We start from the raw sequence: 19,870 nt of genomic DNA, 5'->3' as shown, positions 1-19,870 counted from the left end.
AGAGCCTAACAGGCAGCTGGCAGCTATGTGGGCAGCAGTGAAGGTACATCTGACTGTCTGCTGCAACAGGCAGGTTAGGATCCAACATGCAGGACTCCGAGTACTCGCTCCTCTTCCGTAGGGCTAACTACGGTGGCCCTGAGAGGCCAAACGGACTGCAACTTCCGAAAACACTTGCAAAAAGAAAAACGCTGCAAAAGCACACAAAGCACAACAGAAATGTTTCTGGGGAAGTTGCAGTCCATTTGGCCTCTCAGGGCCACCGTAGCTAACTAGATGCTGAAGTATTGCAAACATAACTTATTAACATGTACACTTGTTTAAAGGAGAAAAACACCACCGGCCCACTTTGGTGCTGAAAGTATTCATAAATATGTTTTTGCTTGTTCGTATGTAATAATGCCTGGTTATTGATACGCCATTAGCACTGCCTTTCATGTCTTATGTTCAGGATCACACCGGTTTCATGGTTGAAGGCCCGCAGTGACGTGAAATAATAACTCCCCTCAAAAGTGTTGAAGCGTAAATGTAACGAGTCTTTTATTTGTTATGAAGGCGTCATTTATAATGTGTTTGATTTTCCAAACACATTGATGCTTTTTGTACAAAGTGTCAGCTCAGCCTGAATTTTACTTGGTTACTCACCTGTGTCGCACATCACTGTTGTTAAAGTTAGCCTCGATAACATAATGTCCATAGATGATGGAGCTCCCCTACAGCCAATCATACTGCACCACAGTAGTTAGGGAATAAATAGGCAGCACGGTGGTTAGCACTGTTGCTGCACAGGAAGAAGGTCCTGAGTTCAGTTCCACCATCAGGTCTTTCTGTGTGGAGTTTGCATGTTCTCCCCGTGTTTGCGTGGGTTCCCTCCGGGTACTCCGGCTTCCTCCCACCGTCCAAAGACATGCAGCTTGTGGGGATAGGTTAATTGGAAAATCTAAATTGCCATTAGGTGTGAATCTGTGAGTGAATATGAGTGCGAATGGTTGTCTGTCCCTGTGTGTTGGCCCTGCGACAGACTGGCGACCTGTCCAGGGTGTACCCGCCTCTCGCCCTGTGACAGCTGGGATAGGCTCCAGCAACCCTGGAAAGGAGAAGCGGAAGCGAATGGATGGAAGTTCCTGTTTTTTGTTTGGGTTTTCTTGGATGGGCGGGCTTACAGTCTACTATTTACATTTTTGGTGCTGATTTGTTCATCTTAGTATCATCTCAGTGTTTGGTTATTCCTCCGGTCTCCCCGGCCACGTACCGGTTTCTGTCGCCTCTCTGTGTTTCCCTCGGTCCCAGTGCCAAACCCACACGTCTTAGTCTGATTCTCAGTGTGTGTTACTTCCTGCTTTATTTTGATAGTCTCCTGTCATGTATGTTATGTTCAGTTTTGTGTGTCCTCATCTCCTGCTGTGTATACACTGTGTGCGCCTCTCTCTGCTCTGTGTTACGTCCCCTCTAGCTGTGTGTTCTCCATAGTTCCTAGTTTGAATATATAAACATAATGATGTATCAATTGCAGAATACGCATATGAGGTCCTGTATAATATACATGCACACACCTCTAACTAACCAGCCTGTCTGAGACTGATTTAAGGCTCGTGTTATTATTGGGCGATAACATGTCAAAATGCTCCCTGACAGCTGATATTTTTGGGGGGAGCTTCCTAATGTGCTCGTGGTGATCCTCAGAACCTCAGGTCCAGTTCAAAGTTTGAATTCCCGCATTTTTTCAACAGCTTGAGTAACATAACAAGGCAGTTATGTCATTTATCTGTGGCCATGTGATATTCTTTAACCAATAAGGATCTCGACACAGGATTCCTTTGGGCACGCCCCCTTTCCAGGGCGCAGGCCTTTGGGCATCACTACTGCATCTCTCATCTCCCAGTCCTGCGTCTGGGTCCTGCGCTGCTTGGCGCACAGCTGGACTTGATGTAAATTTGTTTTTCACAATGGTTACAGTTAAACGACATTCTTTGAATTAACAAACCTTTTTCTGTAATTGAACATATTTGTTTTTTACAGTTTAAATCATGCTGACACATTTGTTTTCATTTACGACAGCAAACACTGTTGAATAAACTGTTGAATTTCACCAGACTCACATTAAAAAAAATGGGCTGTGTTTGGTAAATGACTCTGACATCCCCGCTGCAAGCTAATCATTTTACTTTGAGTCATCTTAGCTAAAATAAATATGGATGTCCTCCAGTGCTGTCCCTCAGCCTCCTTGTAGAAACACCCATGGTATCGATTTCACAAGACGCTCAGTAAACCTGACCTCTGACCTTCCGGTTGAGGTCACTCCGATTCGTCTGAGGTTTTTAGTAGATGCACCTATGGTGGAGATCCAAATCCCAGATCTAACCGCAGTATTTCATCCATAAGTTTTACAAACTCTACAAGCTTATAAAGCATCTTAAATAGCAAGACCCCAGTAGATAATGTTTTGAAAATATGTCTATTAAAAAGTGAAACTGTGGCATATAAAATAAGTACTGATGCTCTATATTAATGCTCATAACACACTCTGTCACTAAATCATCCAGATCTTTGTTGAGGTAAACGCAGAGCTCCCTGATTACACATCAAGCTCATCCAAATTATACAAGTATTTTTACCTGGCCCATGTGTTTCACTCTGCAGTCCTCTTCATGTCCTATAATCTTGGCTTTTTAAACAGCTGTATGAGTTTGGCAGATAGCACATCTGTCTTTGAGAGAAATCTGGGCAGCAGTGGCACCGTGGTAATACGCTTTAACTTTGCATTCATCTGAAAAGAGAAGTTATAGCAAAAAATACTCTGAGAAACTCTAATTTGACGAGCACACATTCACATAATCCTTTACGGTTTCTTAGCTGTAGATTCCCAACTCTGCCAAAAAGAGCTCAAACATGCACCAAAGTGGTCATTAAACATCTTCACCTCCTCGATGAGGCTATGAAATTCTCCCTGTTGCTGTCTTGTGAGAATTCAATTCATTTGGCACAACTAGCTGGAGTGAGGGGTAAGCCCACCCAGATAAACCCAGAATCTCCGTTTCATCCTTGTCTTCTTAATAACATCAGGACCAGCTGATTGTTGCCTGACTTCATGTTTTTCACACTTCTTTATTATGAGTAGGGATGCACCGATACCGATACTGGTATCGGGTATCGGGGCCGATACTGTAAAATGTGTGTCTACTCATACTCGTAAAAGTTAACCGATACCATGAACCGATACCAACTTATTTCATTAATCAGAGGGTGGCTTGTCATTTCTGTTGTAGTTTTTTAGATTGGCCACTAGGGGGACATCCCGCGCTAAACAGGCACAGGGTTAGGCGAGTGAGACTGGCGGCTCCAGATAAAAAAGAGAAACTGGAGGCTGCTGTAGCTAGGCTAAACAAAATGTCAGCAGTGTGGAACAGCCAACTTTAACTCAGGTTTTGGAAAAGCGATGAAAAATGTCAAGAGAAAATCCACGGGCAGTTAAAATAACAGAGGCTCGACTCATTTTATCGCTCTGGATGACCAGCCAATGCCGGTCGTGGAAAACATAGGATTGAACCGTCTTCTCAGCATACTATATCTGGTGAACGTAGTAACCGGCTCATTGCAGCAGATTTCAATCCAAGACACCCTACGAGACCACCCATCTCCCATGCTACAGTTAGCAAACTGCTTGCTAAGTTTGGTGAAACTGGTTCAGTGTTGGATTTGCCAAAATGTGGACGCAAGAAAACTGTCACTAATGAAGAAACATCAGTGGCTGTCCTAGCTTCATTCAGCAAGAGCCCACAGCGTAGCACTCGCCGCATGTCACTGGAGAGTGGCATTAGTCGAACTTCTTTTGGCGGATATTAGCTACTCACAAATGGCACCCTTACAAACTCCAGCTGCTGCAGCATCTCAACGAGGATGACCCAGATCAGCACAGAATTTGCAGAATGGGCAAAACAAAAATTGGAACAGGACCCTCAGTTCACGCAGAAGATTTTGTTCAGTGATGAGGCAAACTTTTATGTGAATGGTGAAGTTAACAAACAAAACCACCACTATTGGTCTGACACTAACCCACATTGGATGGATCCCTCCAAGACTGTTGGAACAACAAAAGTGATGGTTTGGTGTGGTATATGGGGCACAACGATAGTGGGTCCATTCTTCATCAATGGAAACCTCAAGGCCACTGGATATTTGAAATTGCTACATGATGATGTGTTTCCCTCTTTGTGCACTGAAGCTAGCACGTTCCCTGAGTTTTTCCAGCCCATTCTGCAAATTCTGTGCAACGTAACTTTATTCTAACTCCATCCATCCATCTTCATCCGCTTTATCTGAGGCCGGGTCGCGGGGGCAGCAGCCTAAGCAAAGAGGCCCAGACCTCCCTCTCCCCAGCCACCTCCTCCAGCTTATCCGGGGGAACACCAAGGCGTTCCCAGGCCAGCCGAGAGATATAATCTCTCCAGCGTGTCCTGGGTCTGCCCCGGGGCCTCCTCCCGGTGGGACATGCCTGGAACACCTCACCTAGGAGGCACCCAGGAGGCATCCTTGTCAGATGCCCAAACCACCTCAGCTGGCTCCTTTCGATGTGGAGCAGCAGCGGCTCTACTCTGAGCCCCTCCTGGATGGCCGAACTTCTCACCCTATCTTTAAGGGAGAGGCCAGCCACCCTTCGGAGGAAGCTCCTTTCCGCCGCTTGTATCCGCGATCTCGTTCTTTCGGTCACTACCCACAGCTCGTGGCCATACGTGAGGGTAGGGACGTAGATCGACCGGTAAATTGAGAGCTTCGCTTTTACACTCAGCTCCCTCTTCACCACGACGGACCGGTGCAGCGTCTGCATTACTGCAGCTGCAGCCCCAATCCGTCTGTCGATCTCCGGCTCCCTTCTCCCATCACTCGCGAACAAGACCCCGAGATACTTGAACTCCTCCACTTGGGGAAGGAACTCATCCCCGACCCGGAGTGGGCACTCCACCCTTTTCCGGCTGAGAACCATGGCCTCAGATTTGGAGGTGCTGATCCTCATTCCCGCTGCTTCACACTCTGCTGCGAACCGCTCCAGTGCGAGCTGGAGGCCCTCACCCGATGAAGCCAACAGAACCACATCATCCGCAAAAATCATAGATGAGATTCTGAGGCCACCAAAGCGAAAGCTCTCCGCCACTTGGCTGCGCCTAGAAATCCTGTCCATAAAAATTATGAACAGAACCGGTGACAAAGGGCAGCCCTGGCGGAGCCCATCACCCACCGGGAACGAGTCCGACTTATTGCCGGCAATGCGAACCAAGCTCTTGCAACGGTTGTATAGGGATCGAATGGCCCGTAGCAATGGGCCAGACACCCCATACTCCCGCAACACCTCCCACAGGACACCCCGAGGGACACGGTCGAATGCCTTCTCCAAGTCCACAAAACACATGTAGACTGGTTGGGCAAACTCCCATGCACCCTCAAGTATCCTCGAGAGGATGAAGAGCTGGTCCAGTGTTCCACAACCAGGACGAAAACCGCATTGTTCCTCCTGTTTTTGAGGTTCGACTAGCGGACGAACTCTCCTTTCCAGCACCCTGGCATAGACTTTCCCGGGGAGGCTGAGGAGTGTGATCCCCCTGTAGTTGGGACACACCCTCCGGTCCCCCTTCTTAAAGATGGGGACCACCACCCCGGTCACAGCTCCACTCTCACAGTCTCAAGGCTCTTTTCAGGGGGCAGGGGGCACTGTGTTCTTTTAATGGCTAAAGTAGCACCTGCTAGGTTTCTTAAATGAGTGCGCTAAATTATTTTTCAGCTAGCTTTCCATTCAGCATATCTCATCAGGTAGCCCATCCCAATGGGACGAAGTTGTTTTGAGATGTGAACCTCTTCAGCTGTGTTAAACTCTTCATCAGTTACATGAAGTTTGTATCAGGTGCACCTCAGCACACTGTGTAGTTCAGATTTGTGTCTCTACCTTCACTTGAAGTGAAGTTCATGAACTCATTTCCAAATAAAGTAGCTTCTTTTTTGTGGGCCACGCCCTCTTTGTACCTCTTTAAAAGGTTCAATGATGGATCCTGGAAGTCCGCTGTGAAGATCACTTTTTATCAACTGTGTTCTGTTTATTTGTCTTCAAAAGAAAACAGAGGAAACAAGACTGAAGACAGAATGGACTATGAGCCATTAAAAAGATAAAGATTACATCTTTTAATCAGAGTGATGATAGTGATGTGTCCTCGCTGGCCTGACCTGCCGTTTCTCTTTCTGTCCCTCCTCAGTGTGTGTGTGTGTGTGTGTGTGTGTGTGGTGTTCCTGACTTTGTGCAGCATCAGGACCATGAAGAGAGTTCCCACTCTCAAGCTGCACACACCGGCTGATCATCACACACCGGCTGATCATCACACACTGGCTGATCACTTACACCAGCTGATTATCACACACCAGCTGACCATCACACATCTGCTGACCATCACACATCTGCTGACCATCACACACCAGCTGATCATCACACACCAGCTGATCATCACACACCTGCTGATCATTTACACCAGCTGATTATCACACACCAGCTGACCATCACACACCAGCTGATTATCACACACCAGCTGATCATCACACACCTGCTGATCATTTACACCAGCTGATTATCACACACCAGCTGACCATCACACACCAGCTGATTATCACACACCAGCTGACCATCACACACCAGCTGATTATCACGCACCAGCTGATCATCACACACCTGCTGATCATTTACACCAGCTGACCATCACACACCAGCTGATCATCACACACCAGCTGACCATCACACACCGGCTGATCATCACACAACGGCTGATCATCACACAACGGCTGATCATCACACACCAGCTGATCATTCTCACCTGCTGATCATTCACACCTGCTAATCATCACACACCAGCTGATCATCACACACCTGCTGATGATCATCACACACCTGCTGATGATCATGTAAGGCGTTGCTGTTTAGAAGAGTAGCTGAGCTTCGGTGAATGTCGGATTGCTGAATGACAACATGCAGCAGGTGATTTGTGTTGTGTTTCTTTTGTGAAGGAAGCCAACCCTCTGTCCAGGAACCTGTGGGTAGTGTTGGAGCGAGTACTAAGATTTTTGTAAATATTTTTGACGAAATCACTGCATCTGGAGCTCTCTGCTGATCTCACCTGGACCCACAACACCATCGCCCTGTTAAAGAAGGAACAACAGTGGCTTCACTTCCTTCATGTCCTGAGAAAAAATACTCTGGACCAGAAGCTGCTGCTGGCCTTCTATCGCTCCTCAGTCTCCTACTGCCTGGATGTTTGCTACTCAGGGGCCACAACTGAGAACAGGAAGGCTGCACAGAGGCTCATTAACACCGCTCCCAAAAATCACTGGCTGCCCTCTGCTATCCCTGGAGACCATCACCAGATCCTCCTGTCTCAGGAAAACCTCTTTGGCCCACTGCCCACTGGTCAGCGCACCAGGTCAGTCAGGTCCCACACCTCCAGACTCACAAACAGCTTCTTCCCCTGAACCATTCGAACTGTTAACAAACACTATTCTCTCTCTCTCTCTCTCTCTCACTCACACACTCACACACACACACACTCACACCAATCTGAGCCATGGTCTGAGTAAAGCCGGGCATACACTGTGCGATTTTTGGCCCATTTTTCAGTCGTGCAACCGTTTTGGTGATCGGCCCGATTCTGGCCTTCATCGTGCGTTGTGCATTGTGTAGTATACGTGGGGTAACGAGAAGCGATTAACACCTCACGACCAGCTCCCAATCATCAATCGCTTGGTCCACCGTGAGGGTGTCACCGCAGCTTCTCACACTGCGCACGCGCAAGATCGAACCACCGACCTTTTTTGTTCTCTGTGTGCCTTTGTTTTATTTTTAGTATTTGTTTCTCTTGTTTTCTCTTTAGTCCTGTGGTCCACTATTTCCTGGCACAGTCGGTGTGGAGAACCCACAACTTTGCTGCACATGTACAATGACAATAAAGGGCTATTCTGGAACTATCAACACTGGGAAATTGTGTTTTGTTTTTTGCACCTTGTTTTTCTGCTGTTAATAAACTCACTGTTTCAGGAAGTCCTTTTTCTACCATACAGCAAACCTGTCAGACTGACAAAGTTATTCATCTGTTTCCCCTTCACTGCTGATTGTATTAGAGAGAGAAGATGAGAAGATGAGAAGATGAAGGAAGGAGACATCGTGTGTGTTCATGTGAAACTGCTGTTACAAATGAAATAAGTTGATAAATGTTCATATATTATGTTACAGAGTTCAGTGTGAGTCTAGATGAAATATCAGGTGTACGGCTTCAGTAATGTTGGACATGTTTGGAAGAAGAAATTGCAGCAGTGTGTAGTTATCAGTGAGAGTACTTTACATTTGGGAAAATAAACATGAATGTTTAAACTTGAGGTAGGAGTTGTTTTCTAATGTTCATTTTTAATAGATTTTTACTAGTGCTGTCAGCGTTAATCTTGTTAAAACGCCATAACCACATTAACGCGGCAAATCTGCATTAGCGAGTTAGCACGGATCGCCCTGCGTGGGGCTGCACGGCTAACCGCGCTACACGTTAATGAGCTAACCACGTCCAGCCACACGCACGGGGCGATCCGCGCTATCTCGCTAACAGAGATTTGCCGCGTTAATGCGGGTAGGCGTTAACGTCATTCTAACGCTGGCAGCTCTAATTTTTACATTTTTGGTTGCTCCATCCCTGTTTTTATGTAACCTTTATTTCACAACCTTATGTGGTATGTGTATTTTACCAGGTCTCTCTTGGAAATGAGATTTTTAATCTCAATGAGATTGTTTTTACCTGGATAAATAAAGGACTAATAAAGATTTCTACACGTCCTCTCAAAATGAGCATGAACTGAGATGAGCTTGTCATCCTGACAAACGGTGGTGCGCCCGTCTGTGAATGCACTGAGCGACCCATTTCTTTCACAAGTATCTGTAGAAGCAGATTAGGTGTTTGATTTGATACACTTGTTGCGAGTGATTGGAGCACATGAAATCAATGATTTAAGAGGGTGAATGAATACTTTTGGCAATATAATGTATCAACACAGAAACACAGCCTACATCTTTATTTTTAAAATGTATTTTAATACATATTAATAACAAAAAGCAACTGAATTGAAAGACTCAAGCAGTGTGTTACAAGGTTAACTGTCAGTGGCTAAAAATATTAATGAAAAATAAAATAAGGAGAGTTGGAAAAAAATAGTTTTTAAAAAGTTTCTCAAAGATGTTTAAAAAGTTTCTCAAAGATGTTTCCTGTTTGATTCGACCAGGCCTCTCTGTTGTTGTCACACTTCCCTATATAATAACTATTTGCTGATGCTTTTGATACTTTTGTTTCCATAAAAGGGCAAATTGTAACTAATCTCAGAGAAACTGAAAGCAGAGCCAGTGGCAGGTTGAACTGTATGGCAGCTGAAGTTGAGTGTTGACTACAGCAGTTGGTGCAGTAATGTATGTATGGATGCAAACTGGTGAGGAGCCGCATGACCGAGCCGTCTGAGGTGAAAGGAGAAAGATCACTTTACTTTGACATGTTTTAATATATCTTTATTTATAGACGCAGTCCTTCCTTTGTCCTTGTTTTTGTCATAGTGTTGTTTCCCCTGTGTCCTCTACATCAAAGCATTTCGTTTGCTGTTTCCTTTTCATGGATTCTGAGTGTCTGCACTTTGCTTTCAGCCTAAATGAAGATTTTGCATTGTGTTATATCTGTCCGGTGATGTCCAGGTGATACTGCATGTTGTCCTTAAATCACAACCATGCTGAGCTATGTCGGGTTTTTGGCTAATAGCTCTTTTCTGTTACAGAAGTTTTATTTTATGTCTGTCAAACTGTGTTAACCTGGGCATTTGTCTTAGATTTACTAAAGGAAGAGGAGCAAACGACTTGTTTTTGCAGCAGGCTGTTAGCAGTGCCTAAAGTTATCATTTAAAACTGGTTCTTTTCTGAGTTGTGTTGTGTGTTGATACAACTCCTGTTAATTCCTTGACTTAGGTGCCTTTTTTGATTAACAGAGTTACAGATTAGTGTTAAATGGATTAAAAAATGCTTTCCTGTGAAATAGCTCAGCCACAGGGACTGGACTGGAAAAGAGTGAACAAGCAGCCAGTGTTCAAAGATATACTGGGGAAATAAAACCTGGAAAACTATTTTTATTATTTTATATTGCTCAAAACCACTTTAAAAATATGACTCAGTATCAGTACTCAACACTTCTGCACAGCACAGTACACAGATGCTTGTTTTATTCCGATATTTTGGAGACATTCATTTATAACCTTACACAGTTAAAAAATACAGTTTTCTGCTTTGATTTCTACGTTTTTTAATTGCTCTCAAAGTAAAATTAGCATATTATTTATCTTTGTTTCCCCTTTTTTACATTAAACTTCACATCTTCAGTGAAATGTGCTGATACATTCTGCTAGTGTTGCACTCGTGCTGCAGAGATAACTGTTTGGGAAACCAACACACAACAGCTGCTTGTAGGTGTAACACTTTCATTTATGGCTTGTGGTGATGTATTCAGTTCAGTATTATTTATATGGTGCTATGGAGCCACATCACTTTGGCTTTAAATGATAATGACATCAGCAAACGCACGGTCGCCCCCAGACTTCAGCCGAGAGCGAGGTTCCAGAAGAAGTTGGGCAGCAGATCTAAGTGCTCTGACAGGAGTGTGTAACCTAAGAAGCTCATTGAGGTAGTTCGGCACCAAATGATTGATAATTTTGGACATGAAGAGTAGTATTTTAAATTGAATACGGCACTTAACTGGCAGCCAGTGCAAGCCAGCAAGAACAGCAGTGATGGAGGAAAATTTCCTGCTGCCCGTCAAAAGGCGTGCCGCTACATTCTGGACAGTCTGCAATCCAAGGAGAAGGGAGGAGGAAAGGCCAATGTCAAGAGAGTTGCAGTAGTCCAACCTGGAAGTCACGAATGCGTGAATACGTTTCTCCAGGTCTTTATGCGGCATATAGCGCTTAGCCTTTGAAATGAGGCGCAGCTGATGAAAACTGGACCTCAGTACAGCAAACACTTAGCAAATTTAAACGAGCTATCCAGTAATATGCCCGAGTTACTGGCATAATCAGAAGGGGAGCTAATTTAACAGTCCAATCAGAGAACAGATGGGCTCGGCTGTCAGCGGGGTAAAACAGTCTGAAGCTGGAGGACAGCGACAGCTACGTCCCTTAACTTGTGGGAGCAGTGTACCATTGGTATACCACATGGATTAGGTTGTGGTATACCAATGGTCACAAAGTCAGGGGTGACCCAGGACCAGTGCTGTGAGTCACGCCGCAGAAGTGCTGTCACCATCATCCAGCTTCAAACTGTATTACCCTCCCAGACCTGAAGCTCAGTAAAGCACAACCCTGATAGTCAAACCCATCTGTTCTCTGATTGGATTGTTACATTTGTGACTGACGTGACATTGACCAATCAGCTGAAAGGAAGAAAATCGAGTCACTCTTGCACTTGCAAGTTGAAACACGGAACATGAACGCAGCTATTGTCTTGCTTTGTATACGCAAACAGACCTAAACAACAATAAAAAAGCACATTGTGTAATTATTTTTACAAACACACACATTATGGATGCACAAACATAACATTTCCAGATATTTTCCTACAAGTACAAAATCTTTACATATGGACCTCAGGAACACGCTTCCTTAGGTTTTGCACCGAGGACTTGATGGTGATGGAGCCTGCACCAGTACTGACACTGGTCTGACATGCACTTGATTTTTTAATGCTTAATCATATTAATGTTTACAAGATTCAGTGAAATACCTCCTGTGAAAAAAGAAAATTACTATCTCTTGAGATTTCCTTCAGCATCCTTACTCCATCCCATCACTGTTGATCTGCACTACAGAGTCTTTGTTCACAGGCTCATTTGAAGGGGCTGTGCTTAAGTGCTGGGTGCTCACTGTGTACCTCCCGCGGGAGTCTATCCTGAAAGCAGGGGCAAAGCTGTGGTTTAATTTGATTTCTTGGCGAAGGTAGGAGGTCCTCTTCTGGCATGAGTCACCAGTTCCCTCCTGCAAGGCCGACAGAAAAACCACCAACTCAAAGTTAGTGGAGGACCCCTCACACAGGGCTGGGTAGAGCGGGCTCTGAGGCTCCAGGGGGTGGTAAAAGGTGAGTGGGAATATGAACAAAGGACATGCCTTTTGGCCCAAATGGTCCAAATAGAAGTCCAGAGAGGTCTGGTGGAGAGCCTGACCTTCACACTTGTACAGCACAGCACTCAACTTTACATCAAGCAGAGGCCGCTTCAGCAGATTGGTGGCTCGGACCATGAGGCACGTCTGGCCCAGGTGTTGACCCACCGCTGCCTGGGGGCTGAACTCGATGGCTCCTGCTTGTTTCTGGGGGCGGGAGAGCTTGGCTACAAATGCACCTGAATGTTAAGACAATGACATCATTCATGAACAAATATGTCATACTGTGACATCATCAGGAATAAATAAGCATGCTTATGCGATGATTTGATCTGCTGTCTCAAAGCAAGTGAAATTAACAAAGTGACCATTTTTATAACGTTTTTACTGAACTAAATATTAATAAATAAAATCACAGTGACGTCACTTTTGAAATAAAGTCCTGATTCTTTTCATGCCTCTTTCAGATGTGCTGTATTTGAGCATACAGGCATTGATTTGACACTGCTACCATAGACTCAGATTAATGAGGAAAATTTCAAAAAGCCCTTTTTTACGAGTAAATCATTGCAAGATGTCATGAAAAGGCCTAATCGTCTGAAATTGTAAATGGAAATTTTTATTTGCAACTTTACACAAATTTGGTTTTGGAAACTCTTTCATAAATTGGATAAGAATATTATACAATTCCCCAACAGCTCGTATCAGAACAAATGACCAGACATCCTCCAGCTTTTGTCTCCTGAGGGGCACCAGACAGGGATGCCCACTCTCCCCTTCACTTTTTGCAATTTTTATCGAACCTCTAGCAGCAGCATTTAGACAGGCTATAACAATTAAGGGCATAAAATGTAAGAACGTAGAACATAAAATCAGTCTCTATGCGGATGATGTGTTGCTTTTTCTGCAAAACTCACAAATCAACCTCTCTGAGGTAATTACTCTAATAAACTGGTTTTCAAGAGTTTCAGATTATTCAATTAACTGGCCAAAATCTACAGTTCTTCCCATTAACTGCTCCTTCCATAATTCATCTTCTGCCCCACTACAATCTGGAAATATTAAATATTTAGGTATTAATGTTTCTCCTAAGCTTTCAGACTTAATTAAATTAAACCACATCCCACTTCTAAAGAAAGTAGAAGACGATCTGACTAGATGGAAATCTCTACCCATATCACTCATGGGAAGGGTCGCCACTATAAAAATGATGATCTTGCCAAAAATAAATTACTTATTTTTAATGATCCCCAACAAACCATCACAAGATTGGTTCAGATCTCTGGATTCACATATTTCTAAATTCCTTTGGAAAGATAAACCCCCGCGTATCAGCTTAAAAACGCTACAAAGAACCAAGGATAGAGGAGGATTAGATCTGCCTAATTTTCACCAATACTTCTTAGCCAACAGGCTTCAGTTCATCTCAGAATGGTTAAAATGTACCCTCTTAGATGAGCCCTGGCTAGATGTTGAACAGGCACTATGCAATGATCTAGAGATTTCAGACCTACCATTTATTAGCTCAAACATCAAAAGACATGAATGCTTTAAAAGCATCAACATCAGCTTTTCTCTGACAGCATGGTGGGAGTTTCTAAAAATAACGGAGTCTTCATTAATCCCATGCAAACGTACACCTATCTGGAATAACCCTGACATATTACAAAACAATAATATGATTAATTTCCCAGAATGGAGTTGTAAAGGAATTAAATACTTAGAACATATATTGCAGGGAACAGAATTTATTCCATTTGACAGACTAGTTACACAATATGGGATCAACAAGAAAAGATTTTTAGAATATCAACAAATTAAATCCATAGTAAAAAAGAAATTTAACCTCAGTCAAGTTGAATTACAAACACCACCAAGTGTGGTTCAATTTCTTACTCTTAAATCCCCCAAACTATTATCTAAAATATACAGAACACTTTCTAAAATAGATGAATCAATATCCCTTCCTATTGCAAAGTGGGAAGCAGATTTATCAGTCAGCTTAGACCAAAACGTCTGGTCTCAGATGTGCTTAAAAACCTTTAAATTGATTAAAAATCCCAATCTGCAATTAATACAATACAAAATACTGCATAGAGTGCACTATACAGGTCATCGAATGTTCAAGATGGGCTTTACATCCGCCAACAACTGCTCACACTGTCAAGGCAATACACCAGACAATTACATCCACGCTCTTTGGTTCTGTCCACCAGTGCAGAAGTTTTGGCACGAGATATGTGAAGACTTATCAAAGTGTCTGAAATGTAAAATTCCAACCTCCCCTTTAGTATGCTTGTTGGGAAATTTGGATGATGTCACTACAGAAACTAATACAGTCCACATGGTTTTTACTGCCCTATGCATCGCCAAGAAAACGGTCCTCATGAACTGGAAAAATAAAAATAATCTTAATTCTAGCCAATATAGAAACTATCTAATAGATCACATTAGTCTCGATATAGCCTCTGCCACCACATTAGATCAATCCCTCTGGGCTCCTTTGATCGGCTCCATCACCTAGCGGGGGTGGGGGGTCGTGGTTTGGTCCCGCCTTGGCTATTGTGGTTGATGTGGAGGTTGGGATGGGCTTAGGGCACCTGGAGGACCCCTAGAGACGTTATCCCTGGAGGGCTTAACCCGGGGGTTGTGTTCATAACCTGGTTAGTGGCTCTGGTCGCTCTCAGAGGTTGTTCTCCTCGTGGCCGCGTGCAGCGGGGCTGGAGGATGGTCTGTGCTGGCGGACGTAGGTTACTGGCCTGGTGGCCTGGCTGCCCCTGAGTGGATCCGGGGCGGGCGTGGGGGTTTGGGGTTCGGGGGTGCTTCGCCTCCGTGCTGGGGCTCTGGCTGGGCCTTGGGGGCTTCGGTCCTCGTCGGTGTGTCGCCGAGGTTGTGGGCGGGTGGGTGCACGGGGGCTCAGCCCTGGCGCAGGGGGCCTCTTGTGCATCGGCCTAACCGGGGGGCTCTTCAACTGGCAGGGAGGTTGTTCCATCTTTGCAGGAGTCCACTCTGCAGGTGGGGGAGAGACATAGGAGAGGTGGAGAATAAACTTAACCTGGGTGTCTGTGTCTTGTGTAGTCTGGTAGATGATTGAATGTTGGGGTGGGTACAGTTTCCTCTGCGGTGGGGTGGGGTGGGCTGCCCCGGATCCTGTGGGGCTTGGCGGTGCTGCTGCCGTAGGCCCCGGTCTGGATGGGCCTGGGCTCCCTTGCCTTGGTGGATACCAGAGGACGGGGGTGCCTATTGGGGTCAGCGGGGGAGCTGGCCCTAGGGAGGGACACCCTCCCCTCCCTTCTTTTCCTCCCCATCCCCGGCTGCCTCCCTCTTCCCGCTCCACCACACCCACCCACACAGGTAGGGCTTTGGGGTGCGGGTGTGTCACCAGGGTGCAGGGGAGACATTCCCCCCCCCCTCTGTCCTCTTCTGGCCACCTGTGCCTCAATTTTATCTCACAACTTAGACATCCACATTACTTACACTCTCATAACACACACACATATACATATATGTATATGTATATATATATATATATATATATATATATATATATATATATATATATATGTATATATATATATATATATATACATATATATATATATATATATATATATATATATATATACATATATATATATATATATAGGGCCTTGAGGGTGGGCATGTTAACGGCGTCCAGTAGACGGTCTGTGTATTCAAACCTACCTCTGGCGCCGGTGCCCACCTCTCAATTTTAAATCCATGTAGACATTGAGGGTTCTCGGGAGGGGCCGTGCTAACACCTGCTGCTCTCTGGCAGCAGCACCATGCTCTCCCGTGTTTTAAATACACTTTAGAGCAACACGCAGCAACACTACACTTGAACGGGAGGAGGAGGGTATGGGGTCTTAACACCCCCCCGTTCTCTGCTAGCCATCGGGGCGGGAGGGCTGGGAAGAGATGCTGGCTGTCCGATTGGCCTCCCTGCTGCTGCGGAGTCTGGGGTGGTCTGCTTGCCTCCACCCCGGAGGGAAGGGTAACATCTCTTGGGTCTGGGTGCCGTTTCCCCCTCTGGGGGCGAGGATACCTGGACCCGGGGTATAGAGTATGTTTGAGGAGTGTGATTGTGTGTACATGTCCATTTACGTTTATTCCAGCGTTGGGTGAGTGCTGAGTGTTTGTATATGTGTGCATGAGGGTGGGAATGTATGTCTGTGTCTGTGTGTGCCTGTTTGTCTGTGTCTATATGTCAGGTCGGGTCTTAGACTCCACCTCTCTGGGAACTCCCAGGCCCTCTAAGTGTGGAGGCCTATCTCCCCTCACCACACTCCCTGCCGGTGACTGATGCCCTCAAGGGTCGGTGCATTGTTGGTTCTTGGTGTCCGGGGCTGGGCGCTCAGGTCATGTGCCAGCTCACTCCCGGTGGCTACTTGGCGGGGCCTGGCGCCTGCTGCTCGGTCAGGCCTCTTCCGGGGCGCGGAGGGCCCTCGGGTCTCCGGCCTCTGTGCCTGCGGCTCGGTTCACTCTGGCACAGCTGGCTGCCGGCAGAGCCGGCGGGCACGCCGGTGCAGCCCCCTCTAGTTTCTGCCCGGTGGCTACTGGGTGACCCCTCATCTGGGGATCCTCAGCCCTTCCCATGAAGGTGGCACGGATGCCCCTCCGGTGGTCCTCCTTGGGCTCTTGCACTCTGGGGCCTCTGGATGTCTGGGGCCTGGATCTCCTCCATGCCTGCTTCATGCCCTGGGGGACAGGGCTATGGCTCACTACATCCTCTTGCAGACCATTACATGGGGAAACCATTTGAATACAAGCGCGCCGACCCACACAGGTGTGCACACGGGTGTTCACTGTTCGTAGACTTAAATCACACCTTTCTTGGCTGCTACTTCAAAGCACATTGTGCGCTGTCTGTCCTGCGTGCTGCACAACAACATTCAATATTTAGTATTTACTGCTGTTTACACTTAGCTAGATTAATGCGATGGTGTTGTGTATAGTATGTTGCTTTGTTTTGTTGTTTTTTTTGCTTGTTTTCTATTCTTTTTCTCTCAACAGGTGATCCCGGAGATATTCTTTTCCCCCCCCTTTCTCACTGTCCCTCTCCCCTTCTGTTTTTCTTTTCCTTCCTCTTTCTTTCTCCCTTTCCTATCCCTCACTCATGTCTGTCCCGTCTGTAACAACTGAAAATAAAATAAAATAAATAATAAAAACAAAGGTCGATCAAATGGACCAATACGGCAATGCCATGATGATCCATTTGGCAAAATAAATCCATTGGGTATCCTTGTTGGTCTTCAGACAACAATTCTGACGGCTAAAGAACCAAATGGGACAGGCAGGAAAAAAAAAAAAAAAAAAAAAAAAAAAAAAATGAAATTGTAAATGTCATTTACTTTTTACAAAGTAAAAAAACTGTTACCTTCTCTTTTGTCTTACAATTTATACGTTAAAACTAGAATTAGAATAACTAATGAACGCTTTACCTGTGATAAATACCTCCAGCATGAGCCCCAGCAGCATCTGTACAGCTAGCAACGCTATGGCACTGGGACAGTCTCCACTGGGGAACATGGTGCCGTAACCGATGGTTAGCTGTGTCTCCAAAGAGAAAGAAAAGGCCGCAGAGAAGCTTGTAATGTACTTTACACAGACAACATGCCCCTGTGGTGGGGCATCGTGATCTTGCACATCAAGGTCTCCATTCAGATGAGCCAACAAATACCAGAGACAGGCGAAAAACAACCAGTGAGCCACGAAGGAGCTGCAGAAGGCCAGAAGAGTCCATCTCCAGCGAAGATTCACCAGCAGTCCCCACAGGTCCTGCATGGCCAGCAGCCACGCTCTGCGCAAAGACTTTCTCCGTGAGCCTGAAGAAGACAGAGGGACACGAAAAGCACAGCATCCCTCTTTGGTGATCAGGCGCTGATAAGGTGGAGACGACAGAAGCAGAGATGAGGACGCCTCGTCACCTGGAACACTAGCCTTGGATTTGGAAGTCATAGTGAACGTTCTGACAATGATCCTGGAAAATGTCAGCAGTTGGTGTCAGACAGACTTTTGTACGTCACCATACAGAGATCGATCTGAGACTAAAGCAAACCTCGGCATCCTTTAAATACATTTTAATTCTGCTGAGCAATGAAGATTTAAATGTAAAATATTATCCATCCAGCTCATACTAATAGTTAACCGTGAGATAGACGGCATGGAAAAAAGGTGGGGGCCAGAGCACTGAGCTGTGGTGAATTATTGCATGACGAGTTAACCTTTGCACAGGTCAGTTTCTTGGGTTTCTCTGTTTTTCCTGTACTGTTTAGTGACAGACAAATAAGATCTCAATAGATACGTCGTAATATCTTCTGGAGCGTTTATTCTCAATTTTCCCTCTACGTAAATTTTATATAAAGAATTATTTTTATATTGGCCTCAATATTGGCTCAAAAAAGATGCTGATGAAGGCTAGCATTAATCTAGATGTACCAGTGAGAGTCACCAAGTTAAAAATGTTCAAAGTATGCACTACACGGCTCTTTAACACCAGAAGGAAAAACCAGAAAAAAATAACTGAAGTGGACGACTAAAGAGTGGAACGGTAGGAAAAACGCTCTTTGTGAGGTGAGAAATAAGACACATAAATAGAAGTACAGTGTCATGTAAGGGTCATGTGACCCAGAATGCAATAAAGCAGCAAACTGAAAATCTGAGCTAGCTCACAAAAGGTGGAGTAGACAAAACAGTAACATTGCAAACTAACTGGGAAACATACAGCTGGAAGCTCACGTGCCATACGGAAGACTATCAAAGTAAAACAGGAAGTGATACAGTCACAGAACTGGCCTTTGTTTTAAAGGATTTCTTCAGAGGTAAAGTAATCCAGATTCAGTTTGTAATCTGGTTTAAAACAGCGCTGCCATGGTGTAACTCAGTCTAACGCATTAACCTGAACTGTCCATCAAAGTGACCAAACAGTAACTATGGATGCAGTTAAAATTGACGTCTCACAGGTTTGGTCACTCTCTGAAAACTCACTGAACCAGCAGCAAAAGATCAAAACTGCGCGTCACGTTTGACAAACATGACTTCCCTCTGCCTCGTGCTTTTACTTCCTGCACAGCTTTCTCTCTCTCAGTGTACTCAGAGACCAGTTTACCATCAAAAATCTCTGTTTTCTGCATTATTCGCTTGCTTATTGTGCTTTGGTGCTTATAACGCACCGGTCTACAGCTGTGTACAGCAATGCTTTTTTTTTTTTTCCAAATATGACCTCCAACAAGAAAGCCTCATTTCTGTTCTTCAAAACCGAAGACACTTAATTGTTTTAAATCCTGCCAAGCTGCAAAACTCTCAGCTGTGTCTGTAATCAAACCTCTGTAACTTTGCTTCAGCAGCATCAGGTCATGTTCACATGTTGATTCATGGTTTTCTTCCATTTTTGTTCGACTGCAGAATATTTTGAAGGTCGTCTGCTGTAAAAAGCCAGAACAGGAAAATCTGCTAAGGAGGCCCGGAGGATGGCAGTAAGGACGCCAGTTTGACGCCAACCATACATTCGAGCACGTAGCAGCGGCGGGCAGAGTTTAGAGTTCTGCCCTCGCAGGGTAATTGTTAAGATTCATAGGACACCCCAGGAAATGAAGAAGGCTGACTGCCACTGCTCCCCTGTGCTTAGCGGCAGCGGTGTGACAGAGGAGACAATGGAGGA

The 19,870-nt window shown here is 45.2% G+C and overlaps 2 protein-coding genes across 2 annotated transcripts in view; both read right to left on the bottom strand.

Annotated features, from left to right (window-relative positions):
* Positions 1 to 9,251: 9,251 nt before the first annotated feature.
* LOC146498750 (inward rectifier potassium channel 13-like) lies at positions 9,252 to 18,904 on the bottom strand. The gene is made up of 2 exons (XM_085137639.1): positions 17,652 to 18,904; positions 9,252 to 12,428 (listed from the first exon to the last, which is right to left on the bottom strand). The coding sequence occupies exons 1-2, from the start codon at positions 18,166 to 18,168 to the stop codon at positions 11,866 to 11,868; spliced, it is 1,080 nt and encodes a 359-aa protein (XP_084993765.1). The 5' UTR covers positions 18,169 to 18,904; the 3' UTR covers positions 9,252 to 11,865.
* The window catches only part of mkln1 (muskelin 1, intracellular mediator containing kelch motifs), an 83,470-nt gene continuing 80,154 nt past the window's right edge, over positions 16,555 to 19,870 (bottom strand). Inside the window, exon 19 of the mRNA XM_085137635.1 lies at positions 16,555 to 16,568. The gene's annotated coding sequence lies outside the window, so the exon portion shown is untranslated. The remainder of the gene's footprint in view (positions 16,569 to 19,870) is intronic.

The sequence above is a fragment of the Neolamprologus multifasciatus genome, chromosome 17 (genome assembly GCF_963576455.1).
Source record: "Neolamprologus multifasciatus chromosome 17, fNeoMul1.2, whole genome shotgun sequence".
In the NCBI taxonomy this organism is placed as follows: domain Eukaryota; kingdom Metazoa; phylum Chordata; class Actinopteri; order Cichliformes; family Cichlidae; genus Neolamprologus; species Neolamprologus multifasciatus.
This window is presented reverse-complemented; position numbering and strand designations above follow the sequence as displayed.

Bases quoted from the DNA above. Each gene is read 5' to 3' on its own strand.
- LOC146498750 (XM_085137639.1), bottom strand. From the start codon at position 18,168: ATGACTTCCAAATCCAAGGCTAGTGTTCCAGGTGACGAGGCGTCCTCA. The intron at 12,429-17,651 runs GTAAAGCGTTCA...CTTAACATTCAG, and splicing joins GCTGGAGGTATTTATCACAG to GTGCATTTGTAGCCAAGCTC.